General features: G+C 37.6%; 1 protein-coding gene across 2 annotated transcripts in view; it reads right to left on the reverse strand.

Moving 5' to 3' along the window:
• Gsk3b (glycogen synthase kinase 3 beta) overlaps nt 1-14355 on the reverse strand; it is a 143540-nt gene that overhangs the window by 15211 nt on the left and 113974 nt on the right. Inside the window, exons 9-10 of one of the 2 annotated variants that reach the window (XM_041673281.1) lie at nt 7634-7672; nt 4616-4802 (exon numbers count right to left, since the gene is read on the reverse strand). In XM_041673281.1, coding sequence (XP_041529215.1) covers nt 4616-4802; nt 7634-7672 — 226 coding nt within the window. The remainder of the gene's footprint in view (nt 1-4615; nt 4803-7633; nt 7673-14355) is intronic. The other variant, XM_041673282.1, reaches the window with a different exon arrangement.

The following is a 14355-nucleotide window of genomic DNA, read 5'->3' on the forward strand; positions in this document are numbered from 1 at the left end:
TTCATACTCAGACCATGTAGAATACTGTTTATATTTGATACAGAGCAAGCAAAACAGTTTTCAATATAAAAATATTCATTTCTTTAAAAATGTGATTAGATGTATATGGTTAAAGCTTGAACTATATTATATGAGTATTCTTGAGACAGTTTGTTTTAAAAGACATGTACGAAAGCTAAGCAGAAAGACAAACTGCAGGATTTCTGTGTGCACATGAGTGTGCAGTTGCACATGAATATGTGCTAACGTGCACACTCATGTGTGAGTGTGTGTGCGTGTGTCCTCACACATGCATATGTGGAAGGCAGAGGAAAATCATGGGTGCCATTCCACCTTGGGATTAAAGTGTGCACCACTAGTTTGACTTATGTGGGTCCTGGAGACCAACTCTGTCCTCATTCGTGTATGTCAAGCACTTTACCAGTAGAGCTTTATTCTCAGCCCAAGTTCAGAAACTGCCTAGCAAATGGTATAGAAAACTGACCTAGTCATGAAAGTCCTTCAGTATTTTCAAGGCCACATTCTAAAGTACAAAGCAATTTCCTTCATGTTTATGGCTGCAATTTTACAAGAGAACAGATACAAGGAATGGAGGAAGCTTAGAATGTGCTATTGACATAATCTGGCCATGTCAAGAATCCCAGAGCCTCAGACCCATGGAAGAATGACAAAGAATCCTCACTTCACCTCAGGATGAGGTTCACAGGAAAAAGGCAAACTTTCCCTTGTGGTCTATGTGTGGATATTGATACTGTGTGCAGAAAATGCCCACCAGTGTTTTGTCCCCCATTGTTCTCCTACAGACTGCTTTAACAAGCTAAACCTGTCTGCTTGATACAGCTGTGTATCAAGAACTGTACCACCTTATTATATCTGTATGTAATAACCCCACCTCCTATTTCAACTGCATGTAATACCCTGGTTCTGTTTACCTCTATATAACAAACATCCTGAGTTTCCAGAGTGCTGAGATCACTCCACCAGCCAAGAGCCCAGATCACCTGATACCAGATTCGCTCCATGTGTCCATCTGTCTATCTCCCTTTTCTTCATTCCCTCAACACCCTAGTCAGGTCCAAGTCCCTAAACATGAGGGACACTGCAAATAGGTAATAGCATTTATTGAACTTTGACTCGTTACAGTGTGATAAACAGGGTAATATACAATTTCACACCCATTAGGAAAACAAAAACACACCTGTAGAGGAATTAAAACTCCTCTACCCTGCCAGTATGGAAAAAAGATAGATGTTCAGCTGTGGAGATGGTGTGCTAGTTTCTATAAACAGAATTATCATGTGACTGAGTAGTACCTCAAGTACTCAAATAAAAGTTTACATATAAACTGTTCCAACAGTACCCAAGAGTCCATCACAGATGATTGCCTAAGTAAAACACAGGATGCAGCCACACAAGAAAGAGTGAAGGATAATAATGCTCTAAGGATGAAAATAGGTTAAGTGAAGAAATAAGATACTTAGCATCACACAGTATGAGGTTCCCAAAAAGGTAAATCCATGGAGACAAAAAGCAAACTGACTGCTGCTGATAGACATGAGTTCATGCTAAAGAGGACATGATTTTCTTCAGGAGCAAAGAAAACGTTTTGGAAGCTGATAAAGGTGTCAGATGCACAGCATGAGAAATATATAATCGACACTACATTGCTTGCCCCTTAAAAGTTATTTGTTTCTTTTCATTCATTCATTTATTTTTATTTATGTATGAGTGCTATTTGCATGTATGCCCGCATGCCAGAGAGGGCATCATATCCCATTAAAGATGGTAGTGCGCTGCCATGTGGTTGCTGGGAATTGAACTCAGGACCTCAAGAAGAGCAGCCAGTGTTCCCAACTGCTGAGCCATCTCTCCAGCCCCCAACTGTTTGCTTTAAAAAAACAACAACAACAACAACAAAAACTTCATAAATTTCATCTTAGTTTTTTTTTAATTAAAAAAACCCTCAGGGATTTGGTGAATTGGTAACTTTAAATTTTTATTTCATTAGTAGTAATAGAAGGTTCTCACTGGTGAGTTAATAATCAAATGAATTACTTCAAAACAGCACAGGAGAACAATGTAAACTTAAGTATGGATTCTGGAATCTGATTAAATAAGACGTTTAAGTGGTATTTCACTTTACTTACACACACACACTCACTCACACATGTGTATTTACACACAGTGAAGAATATGTGCTAAATATGTCTGGAAACAATGAAAATTGCCCTTTCATATCTACCTGTCTAAGGATTAATCAATACTTCTATATGTATTTGTCACACATCTGACCAGGGGTTTTGTTAATTAGTTTATTTTTAATTACAAAAGTATTTATCATGGATTATCAATGTATTAGAAATCTTGAGAACTACACTGCAGTATGTAACAAAATGATTATTAGCCAAACTAACTAATCAGCAAGAGCTGTGCCTTCAGTTTTCTCTGCATTTTTTCTGTTTCCAGCATTTTCTTTATGTGCATGGCTATTGGTGAAAACCAAAGCAATAAGGAGTAAAAACAAATTTTCTTTGTCAAGAGAACTGAGAAAGAGGTCAGTTAGCATCCTAGTTTAACCCTTTGTCAAACCACAGTTGCCCTCCCTATCACTGACCTGAAGTTTTGCAGCCTTCCCCTGACACTTCCAGCCACAGGGGCTGCTCATAGAGAAACAACTCGCTCCTGAGCTAGCTGGACTCTCACGGATTCACTTGCAACTTGATTCAGTCTATATGTACAGTTGCTCTAATTTTCTGCTATCATTTTCAACCCTGTAATCTGGAGAAAGAACATATATTTATTCTTCTCTTTATATGACTATCCTTTATATGATATACTAAGGAGATGGGGAACCTTCTGTGATCAAGATAGAGACATCTCCTTTATTGGAAGATGAACATTTTACCCTCTGTATTTAGATTATTCTAAATTGAATGTGGAGGAATGCATGAAATAAACATGTAAGATTTGAGTAATGGCCTGTACGGCTTAGCCTCCAAGTGTCAACATTCTGTGACTACCATATATGCTGAGGGCGTCTTGAGTCACATTTAAAAGCATATTTACAAGTCCAGAGACTGGTAACTCTTTAAAGCTGATCTGGAACTCTGATGTGTTTGGGATCCTTATCACTCCATGTTAAGCAGAACAGTAACGAGTGGGAGGATAGAGTATTCAGAGAAACACTTGAATTATAGAGCCTGGAAAAAGGAATTTGTAGCAGTGTTGGCAGTAGTTTTAAAATGTACCCTCCACATTCAATAAAAGAAATGCCTTTGATCTCCCTGATGCATTTCCTAGCCTGCCTAATCCTTACCACTCAGTCAGTCAAGATACTCATCACTTCCTTCTCTTGTTTTATTGATGGGGAATTACAAACTCTTTGTGTTTAGTTTGGGGAGGAAGATACCATTAGAGGAGGTGAGTTAAAAAAAGGAAGACTGCCTGGAAGTCTTGATGAGGAGGAAGTGACACTAGAATGACAGGCAGATGATGGGAATCTTTAGATTTCTCAGGAACCACCAACGAACAAGTGAACTCAGCTTCCTGTTAGTGTTTACTCAGCAGCAATGTCTACAGACATGCAGGTGTGGATGAGTAAGAATGGCTCCCACAGGCTCATGTATTTCAATGTTTAGTCATCTCAAGTAGAGGCACTACTTGAGAAGGACGAGCAGGTGTGGTCTTGTTGGTGTACATGTGTCATTTTGAGGTTTCAGAAGCTCAACCCAGGCCCAGTGTCTCTCTCTTCCTGCTACCTGAAGATCAGAATGTAAAGCTCTCAGACGGTTCACCAGCAACAGGTCTGCCTGCACACCACCATACTCCCCACCATGATGATAGTGGACTAAATCTCTAAGGCTGTAAGTCCCAATTAAGTGCTTTGTTTTATGAGATTTCCATGGTTGTAGTGTCTCTACAAAGCAACAGAATTACGACAACAGGCAAAATTAATTCCTAAAGTTTAAAAACCTGTTTTATACGCTTGAGAAATACTATTAGTCTCCTTTTTTTTTTGATTCAAATCTAAGGTTACACTATTGCTTAGTCTTATTGGTAATACACTAACTCACTGAAATCTCCTTGCATTTTTGTCACATGACCAAATTTAGTACAATCTGGTAAAAAATAGTCAAACTACAACTGTTTGCAAACTTTTATCTGTCACTCTTCTGTTGAACCACACAAAGACTGGTATAATAAATTACAGACATTTCTTACTTCCACAAGTACTTAGTATGATCACTGTCACCTACAGATAATCACTAAGTGTCATCTCACATCCATTTATCTACTACTGTGAAAACATATCATAACCACAGCAACTTATGAGGTAAAAAAAGAGTTTGTTTTGGTCTTAGAGTCCATGAGAGAAGATGGGGGGTGGCAGGCAGTTGGAGCAGCACAGCTCAGAAAACAAACAAGAAGCAGACAGCACACTGGGAATGAAACCTCAAAGGCCACTCCCAGTGACCTACTTCTCCAGCACCTCTTAATCCTCTCCCAAATAGCTACCAACTAGGCCCCAAATATTTCAATGCTGGAGACTTATGGCGGACATGTCATTCGAATGACCACACCCGGAAACGGATAAAAATGAAGGGTCTGGAATTACCTTGAGTGGTAAAGTTGAAGAGCGCAGGTGTGTCTCGCCCATTTGGTAGTTTGACATTTGGGTCCCGTAATTCATCAAAAAACGAATGTGCACAAGCTTCCAGTGGTGTCAATCGGGCGGTTGGTGTGTATTCCAGTAGACGGCTACACAGTGCAATTGCCTCTGGTGGAGTTCGGGGCCGGAAGACCTGAAAGGACAAAGAAGTAGAAAGAACAATTAAGTTCTCTTATAAGAACCTAGTCAAAAAATCCTTTGAGTACTGAGTTAATTCCCACTATATAAAAACATGGCTATAAAATCTAGAATTAAGAGTTAACTGCACGTCATGAACCATTTGCTAATAAAAAACTATCCAAGAAAAGCTCGGGGAATACCCTACCTCTTAAGCACGACCATATACTACTGTAGACATAGAAAAGCTGACATCTGAGGCAAGCACAACTGTAAGAATATATTTTTTAACTTAAAGTGTTTACTGCTGTGGCCTCTGGTACTCTTTTTGACGGAACAATTGTTTTTTGACAATGGATGGCACTCTTCAAATCTTATTTTTTAAATACGTATTTATTAAATACTTCAGTCAGTAGTTTTAAGAAAAGTATTTTTTTTTTAAAAAAAGAACAGCTGTTGTTTTAATTGTAAAAACACTAATGGTTTGGTATTATCTTCTTAACACATAGAGCCTTATTCAAAGTTTCTGGAATACCTAGAGTTTCTCAAACGTCTGGCATTGGGCTCTTGAACAGTTGGACAGATCATTCTCACTTGAATTTCTTTCAATGAATAATAATCTAGAGTTTTAAATGTTTTCAAAAAGAGCCGATAATTTACAGAAAGGTCAACTGAAGACTATAATGAAGCAATATTAATTAACTGATTTGCTTAAAAGAATAGACAGCTTTACGCCCGCTGTGTCTTAAAATGAATCAGTATATATAACGATGAACACAGACTTTATTCTAAATGACAGCTAGTTAAAGGTAAAGAACAGAGGGGAAAACATAAGCATGAACAGATGGAACACAGAACCTTTGAAATGAAAAGAAAAACAAAACAGATTCCTTGATAGAAAGCATACGTGAGCAAAGCAAAGGCAGGGTTGGTGAGGACGGACAAAACAGTACCAGGGCCCTGGGAGGTGAAGGCTCACATCACTTGGGCTGAAGACAGGAGAGCTTGTCGTCACCACAGGGCTCATTAATAGTCAAGGACTTGAGCACTTTCTAAATACTAGTGGTAACTGCAGGGGTTGTTTTCTTTCCCCTTTAAAAAATACAGTTTATTATAGAAATATATTATTTTCCACAGAAATTGACAAAGTACCTTGCATAGGATCTTAAGAATTTATTTTGAGGTTTGATTAATTTAGAACTCTAAGGCTTAATTTTGAGGGCTTGGTCAATTGGCCATTTTAGAGAGCCCTTTGCAAATTCAAAACTGCCTTGTCTTTATGTTTTTGAGTACTGTAATTTGCCTTAGCCAAGGGAATCTCAAAGCTGCTATACAACTTAAAGGTTTCATTTCTCCACCATTTTTAGTCACCACCCTCTCTCCCTTATTTCCAAGTGCCAATCAAATCCAGAATGGAAAAAAGGAAAAAAATTGTCATAAAAATACTGAAATTAGCTAGGTGGTTCTTTGTGAGTTCAGGGCTAGGGTGGTCTACACAGTGAGTTGTAGGATAGTCTGAGCTACATAGTAAGACCCTGATTCCAAATAACGAGAAAAATACAAAAATTACTGGTAGTTTGTATCTACTTGACAATATATAGATTTACTTGCTAGCTAATGCAAAATGTCTTGCCACCAATATGATATTAGGTGAATAGAATTAGACAGCACTTGAATGCAAAAATAACTCTTGCTAAAATTTAAGAGCAGGAGACACAAATATTAGGTTCTTTGAAATCTAAAAGTTCATGCTTAACTGGGCATAGTGACCAGTTAAAAGGCAGGGGATTATCTGTCAGTTTGAGACCAGCCTGGATTATACAGTGAATCTGAGGCCAGCAGGGCACATTGTGAAGCTTTGTCTCAAAACACAAACAAGCAACTGAGTTGTAGTGGCACACATCTTTGATCCCAGCACTTGGAGGGCAGGGGCGGGCACATCTGTGAGTTTGAGGGCAACATGGACTACACAGTGAGTTCCAGGACAGCCAGGGCTACACAGAAAAACAAACCAACAAACAAAACATGTTTTGAAAAAACAAAACAACCACAAATAAGCAAAAAGAAAACAAGCATACTAAATCGTGCTATATTAATGAAAAGTTTTCTGTTGAAAGTCTTAATAAATTAGAGTTCTGGTTATATTTTGGAATATTTAAAAGAATCCATTTCCTGTATCATTTTTGGTATTCTGCTGGCTACAAGTGACCACCTATCATCTGGGTACTAAAGCACATATTTTGTGAAAAAATCCTAACTTGAGGAAACACAGGGTTAAAAAATAACCTATGCCAAAAGTCTTTATTAGAATAGTAACCTGCCTTTAAAAAAAGTATTCATTTACTTTGACTTTTCACGAGATTCCTCATGAGAAAAGCTTTAGTTCAGTACCTTATGGATAAAGATTAAGTGGGAAATTATGTGAATCAAAACCTAGTATCTCTCAGAATTCAGATTTCTGACCATAATAAGGGCTATGATAGCATGCAACTTCCAAAATGAATAGTCTCAACTAGACACTAGTTCTTCTAAAGCAAAGGGAACCAACAGCTACTGAAATACAGTTTCTAGTCAAGTTTCTACATCTACATCATTCTTTACTGAAATAACAGAGAATCTTTGGTTGTATCTAAGAATAACTGAAATTCTCTCAATCCAGATGTCAATAGATACTGACATGCTAATATACTATATGAACTATACCAAAACCACAAACACAGAAACCATCTTCCCAATGTGTTCATCAGCACAGTTCAGAAAGGAACAGCTGCTCAGCCTTTTCAAGAAACATTTTCCCTAGAGATATAAAACTTCCCTAAAGTTTAAAAAAAAAAAAAAAGTACATACCCGTACTCCTGGGGTGAAATGTCCTGTTCCTGACGAGTCCTAAAGGTGATAATGCAGTGAAATAATCCAAACAGGGGAAGTCAATGCAAAAGAGAATAGTCCAGCAAGGAAAAATATAGCCAATGTTATAAGAAATCCATGGTGTCGGGGACATAGAAAATGTTTATACAGTTATAAACTTTAAGCATTCGTCTCCACAGTAGTAAGTCCAAATTTTAAAAATTATTTCACCACAAGTGTATGCAAAAATTTGCTTTGATTTGTGCAATGGTGAGGCACAGTAAAGAAACATTTCTGTTTTAGTTTATCATGTTCCAATGCCAGTGTGTTTATCAAAAAAATATAAAACCAAAATAAGTTAAAATCAAAATGAAATCTAGAAGTAAAGTAAAGAGGTCTTCTATGACCTGGATTTATTATCCGTAGACATGGCTGGGAGGGGGCATATTGGCCTGCTTTTAAAAATGGATGTTCCCAATATGCTAGAATTTCACAATATTTTTTTCAGTTACACAGTATAAACATTTTTTTTTGCTAAATTATTGGTCACGAGAGAGAAGTATTAAGTTTATTTAATTTATATTACTATAAATTTGAAGCCAGATACTTTTAATTTGTGTGAGCTAAGAAAGAATCAGGCCACCGCGGATTATTCTCCTGTTTTGGATTGACTTCCCTGCTAGAAGATATTTTTACTGATAGTTTCAGTATATTAGGACTCTTCAGGAAATGACATATCACCTCAGGAGTGCAGGTATAAACTTACTTTTTTCTACTATGGGCTTTGCCCCCTCATACCCTTGCACCCATGCCTTAGGAAAAATATAGAGAGCATTCTTTCCTTTTTACAAAAACTCACTGAAAAAAAAATCCTTTATCTTTGAGTAATACAAATTCAATACAACTTCACCTGCAAATATGCCCAATTCACCCACCAAAATCTAAACGAAAATTTATACAATAAACAAAACAACTAAGGGACAGTCACAGTTACAGGTGACATGCAGAATAATGTACACCAACACCTAGGCAAAACGGAGCCACATATGCAGGAAGGGAGCAGGGTCTATTGTGTCTAGGTATTGAGAACACAAAATTGGCAGAACTCACCAGTAGCTGTGAACTCCCTTGACTAAGCTAGGAGAATGTAACATTCTTTTAGGATAGTTTCCAGTGGGGGAATTAAACATTTTGCAAAAAATAAATAATCCGCGGATTACTTTTAGTCTGCAGACTAAAATTTAGTGCATGGGATTAAAACCCAGTCCATGAGAATAAAAATCTAACACAACCAGGTGGACAAAAATAGAAAATCATATCAAAAAAAAAACCTAACAGCATAAAGTAAGATTCAATTGGGCGAACTAACAATTAGTATGCAGACTAAATATGGCCAGCCAAGTATGCAGCAAGGCCACAGACACCCCTTTAAAAGCTAAAATAAAAAAAGTCATAAAAGAACTAAAATGAAACAAAGCAAAAAAGAAAAAAAGAGAGAAAAATGAAACAAAAAGAAGAAAAGAAAATAATCAAATGAACCAAAACACTGACATGAACTTTTTTGAGTGCTTCAAATACTACCTCACCTATGCAGCAACACATTTTCTTAAATTCAAACAAAGACACTTATCACAATTTCTAGTCCATAGAAAAAAACTATCATAAAAATTAATTTTCCCCAAAAAGTCTCTGTGATATTGAACAAATGCAAACAAATCCTTAAATGAAGAATTATTCAATGTAAATTTGCATTTGAGTAACTCAGATAACAGAGACAATTTCCTAAGAATTTGGCTATAAAAATTCAACCTGGAGTTAAGTACTATCACTGACCTGAAGCCCTTGAAAACGGCTCTTTATGAACAACCATATACACATCAAGACCTGCAGTTAAAGCTGCTTCTCTGTCAGCTCCCACCAACGCTGCTGTATTACGCACCCAACCAAAGCAATATAGAATGCCCACTCTTACGATTATAGACAGTGGAAAATAATTTACAGAAACACAGAATAAGTCTGTGGCTGTTCCAAACCGCTGCCCACTACTAGCTTCCATTATAAGCTTATGAAACTGACACAATTTTTTGGTCATAGGCAGAATATAATCTTCCAGTTCTAGGTTCTAAAAACTGGTAAACCATGAATACTAAAGAGCAATTTCAATACTGGGTCAAGTACTCTAAAGCCTTTTGCAATTAATAAACTAGATGTAAGATTGAAGTGAGACAGTATCATGGGTCTGTTGAATAGTTATGTAAATTAACAATAACAAAAGAAATCAACTAAGTGGTTTTCTAAGCACATAACTTACTAATTAACACACTATTTAAAATACCCTTTATTAGTATTTTCAAGCTGTCACACACTGACCCAGTGACACACTGAAATGTAGGGCAGCCTAACCCACTATAAACAATGCATTTGTTTCCCCTCAGAAGCTACTTTACACCAACTTTCATTGAGTCCACAAGGCAAGTAAAACAGGTATGTCTGAAGTCACTTCCTAACAGAGTGGGTCAAACAGAACATAGCTCAAGTCTAATAGAGGAACACAATTTAACTTTTAAGGATTAGAAAAGCAGAAAAAGAATGCTGAAAACAAGAAACACAAAAAAATTCTTTTCTTAGGCATGATAAAACTAGCTCTAGCATTTAATGAATTTCAACTGTACTAATTAAAAGGCTGAATTTTCCAGAACTGCATGACATGGAAGGAAACTTTATAGACAGTAGCATTACTGATACAATGCATTCCTCTACTAACATCCTCATCGAGCACACATTAGTGCACACCTACACATAAGCATCATTACCAAATGACCACTTACTCAGTTAAACTTTTCATGTTTTTGCAAAACGGCAATTGGAATCAAGCTAGCCTTCCTAAGAGTACACGAGTATCTCCTTTTCATCCACATCTCCCATCGTAAGATGTCTGCCCAGCCTTTTCTTCTATCCCTCAGCAAATCATGTCTTTCTGTCTCTCTCACTCTCTTACCTTTTAAAAATCCATGTGTGCGTGTGTGTGTGTGCGTGTGCGTGTCTGTGTGTGCGTGTGTGCGTTTGCTTGCTTGCATGTCAGGGGACAACACACTTGACTCAGTTCTTTCCTTCCACCCTGTGGGTTCCAGAGATTGAATCATGCTGTCCGGCTTGGCGACAAGAGCCTTCACCAGCTGAGCCATCCCATGGGTCCCACTTAAGCAAATCTTAAATCTGCTTCAACAGCGCTTGTCCTGTGTCATCTCTAGGGAGAATTCTTTCACTGCCTTCACTAAAGGTCTGTCTTGTGACAACCACTGGACATAAACAGCTTTGACATTTACAACACAAAATTTATATTACTTAATACTTGCTGTAACTATGCTTTCAAAGGCAAGGACTGTGTATTTCCATCCTTTATGGTGATAAAGAATACATAGTACCTAAAAAACAATGATAAATATGTATTTTCGAGACAGGGTTTCCTTGTGTAACAGTCCTAGCTGTCCTGGAACTAGCTCTTGTAGACCAGGCTGGCCTCAAACTCACAGGGATTCACCTGCCTCTGCCTCCCAAGTGCTGGGATTAAAGGCGTGCGCCTCCACCACTCGGCCAAATTAAAATATATATTTTTGCCTTCTCCAATCCATCCCCAACCTCATCCTTTGTCCCCTTAAACAATTAAGCATACACACACACACCCTCTTGTATATGGATTCATCACTCTAGGAGGTGGAGAGTGTACATGTGTGCATGTGTTTGTCAGATGAAATGGCTGGTGCACTCACAAGGTAAGTAATAACTAGTTAGTACAACTTTCAGGGTAAAGAACATTGAATACATAAAATCTGATTCACCACAAGCAATGGAGTAGATCTGAACCAACAGACATCCCAGTATGTTTTCTGTTTTCTGGAATACACACAGAAGTAGTGACTAAAAGAGCAGATAGAATGAGCTTCCAAGAAAAGCTTGTTCTTTGCATTGTGGGCTTCTCTGAAGGTATTTTCAGTAATGTGCTAAATAAGGAGTTGAAATGGATAAATCTCTCAGGTTCTGAAAAAACATACTAAAGGGTTATGGGGAAAACGTAGTTATCAAGAGTCTTAAAAAGGAAACACAATAAAGATTTTGTTTTGTTTTGTTTTAAGCAAAGAATATGACTTACTCAGTGTAAAACAATTCCTCTGATAGCTAAAGGGTCTCAAAGTCAACTTTCTGTTTCCATCTGGTAGCGAGATGGAAGCAATAGTACTGAAGCATGGTCTAACAAATCTAGCACCAGATAACTGCTTGGGTGGATACTATTTTCTGGGGTACTTACCTCACCAAAGGTCCATATAACTGACGTACACACTGAACTGCTGAGTATTAAACTACCATGTCAAAAAGTCGGCAATAAACATTTTTTAGATGTCTTTTCTTTTCTTTTCTTTCTTTCTTTCTTTTTTTTTTTTTTTTTTTTTTTTGCTTTTTTCGAGACAGGGTTTCTCTGTGGTTTTGGAGCCTGTCCTGGAACTAGCTCTTGTAGACCAGGCTGGTCTCGAACTCACAGAGATCCGCCTGCCTCTGCCTCCCGAGTGCTGGGATTAAAGGCGTGCGCCACCACTGCCCGGCTTAGATGTCTTTTCTTTACATTTATTTTATTTATTTACTTATTTGTTGTGTTTGCCTGCCCAAAGCTGGTTCTCTACTTCTACTATGTGGGATCCTGGGATCAAAGTCAGCCTACCCAGCTTGATGGCAAGTGCCTTTACCTGCTAAGCCATCTTGTTGGCTCTCATTCTGAAGTCATTTATAGTCCTGTTATCATTATGAAACAAAAAATCAGAAATTGCTGGTAACCTATACAATGACTCAGTGGGTAACAAAGTAGTTACATGATGATGAATAATCAAACTACATGGACAATGAGAAAATTTCATGAGAGAAGAGAGACCTGAGCTGAATTAGTATTTGCTTGGCAGAGAAGAAAAGAAAGAACACTGCATGTGGGACATGGGGAGGGAAAGACACTAACAAGATGGAGAAAAAAAAATGTAGCGTCTCCTGGATCAATTAGGAAAGTTTAATTACATGATAAACATATACAGCTAACTTATTAAGTAGTTTAATACAAGGATAAAAGATGGGGCCCTTGGGTTTCTATTCTACTTCTTTCCACAAACCAGTATACTACAAATGACTTCCACCACTTTATAAGATTACACAAATACCTGTATTACTTATCTGACCTCAGAATTATTTGCTACTAGTACAAAAAATATTTGACAAAAATATTTGCCAGAGTAATTTAAACAAAAGGTATCGGCTATTCAATACTGGAAATGGGAGAAACCCAAGACAACTACAGAATGAGAACAACCTGACTAGGGATCCCTGGTGTAGGAGTTTCTTCTGTTTATGTGTTGCTTTCACTGGATAATCAATAAAGAAACTGCTTGGCCTGATAGGGCAGAACTTAGGTAGGTGGAGAAGAGGAGAAGACAGAACTAAATTCTGGGAGAAAGAAAGCAGAGTCAGAGAGCCGCCATGGAGCTGCTAGGTCAGACATGCTGAATCTTTCCCAGTAAGCCACAACCTCGTGGTGACATACAGATGAACAGAAGTGTTGGTTAAATCAAGATGTGAGAGTTAGCCAATAAGAGGCTAGAGATAATGGGCCAGGCAGTGATTTAATCAATACAATTTCCGTGTGGTTATTTTGGGTGTAAGCTAGCTGAGCAGCCAGGACGAACAAAAGGCCACTCCTCGTGCAACAGATCCCCTTAATTACACACTGAATTTTAAATTCACTGCCTAGTGGTATGTATTTAAAACCTGGGGAAAGTAGATGTGTGAAACTAGTAACTAGATCCTTCAGGGAATCTCAGGGGCTGGGAAGGGCAGCTAGGAAAAGATCGAGACAGTATGACCTAGATGGTCAGCACCCAAAGTGGGGCTGTTCTGAGCATAATGGATAAGCAGCTAATATCTATGCTAGAAATAATAATAAATCAGGCCATGTGATAACCCTTGAAATAATATGCATTTCACAGCCACCTTTCCTAAAGGTTATGAGGACTAAGAGAAGTAAGAATTTGGGTGTAATGAGAAAGACGGATGGCATTTTACGACAATGAAGGATTGAAATCAGTAAGGAGGTAGGATGTTGTTTTATAGGTTTATACTATCACAATGACCTAAAACAAAACATAATGAGGCAGGAGTAAAAGACAAGGCAGAAGTATATTGGAAGCAGAATGTTCTTAATTTATTCATAACTAAAATAAGATAATCCTTTACAATTATTATAGCTGTATTTTAAAAAGAACCCAAAGGCAGATAAATAATCACTATTTTACAAAACAGAAATAAAAAGAACCAAGAGTATTTAAACCCCACTTCATACTTAATGACTCCATGTACTAAAGGCCAAGATTTAAATTTCTTCTCTTTTTCCAATGAAATCTCTATTCAATTCTCAACCTTCTGAAGTATCACTTCCATAGCTTTCAGTCTGGGTGCTTCTTTGAAATATACAGCATACACCAAAACATAAGCCTTCATTTCCTTTCCCACTTAAGCCATTAAATGTTTTAACAACAAATTAGGCTGCACTATATACTTTGTAATTTTTAAGATATATTGAATTTTATGTGTATGTGGGTTTTCCCTCCATGGACATTATGTGTACAACATGTGTGCCTGTTGCCTGCAGAGGTCAGAGGGTATCAGATTTCCTGGAAGTTCTGGAAATG

The sequence above is a fragment of the Microtus oregoni genome, unplaced genomic scaffold, assembly GCF_018167655.1.
Source record: "Microtus oregoni isolate MIOR12 unplaced genomic scaffold, Mior012 000023F_ref0000262, whole genome shotgun sequence".
Lineage (NCBI taxonomy): Eukaryota > Metazoa > Chordata > Mammalia > Rodentia > Cricetidae > Microtus > Microtus oregoni.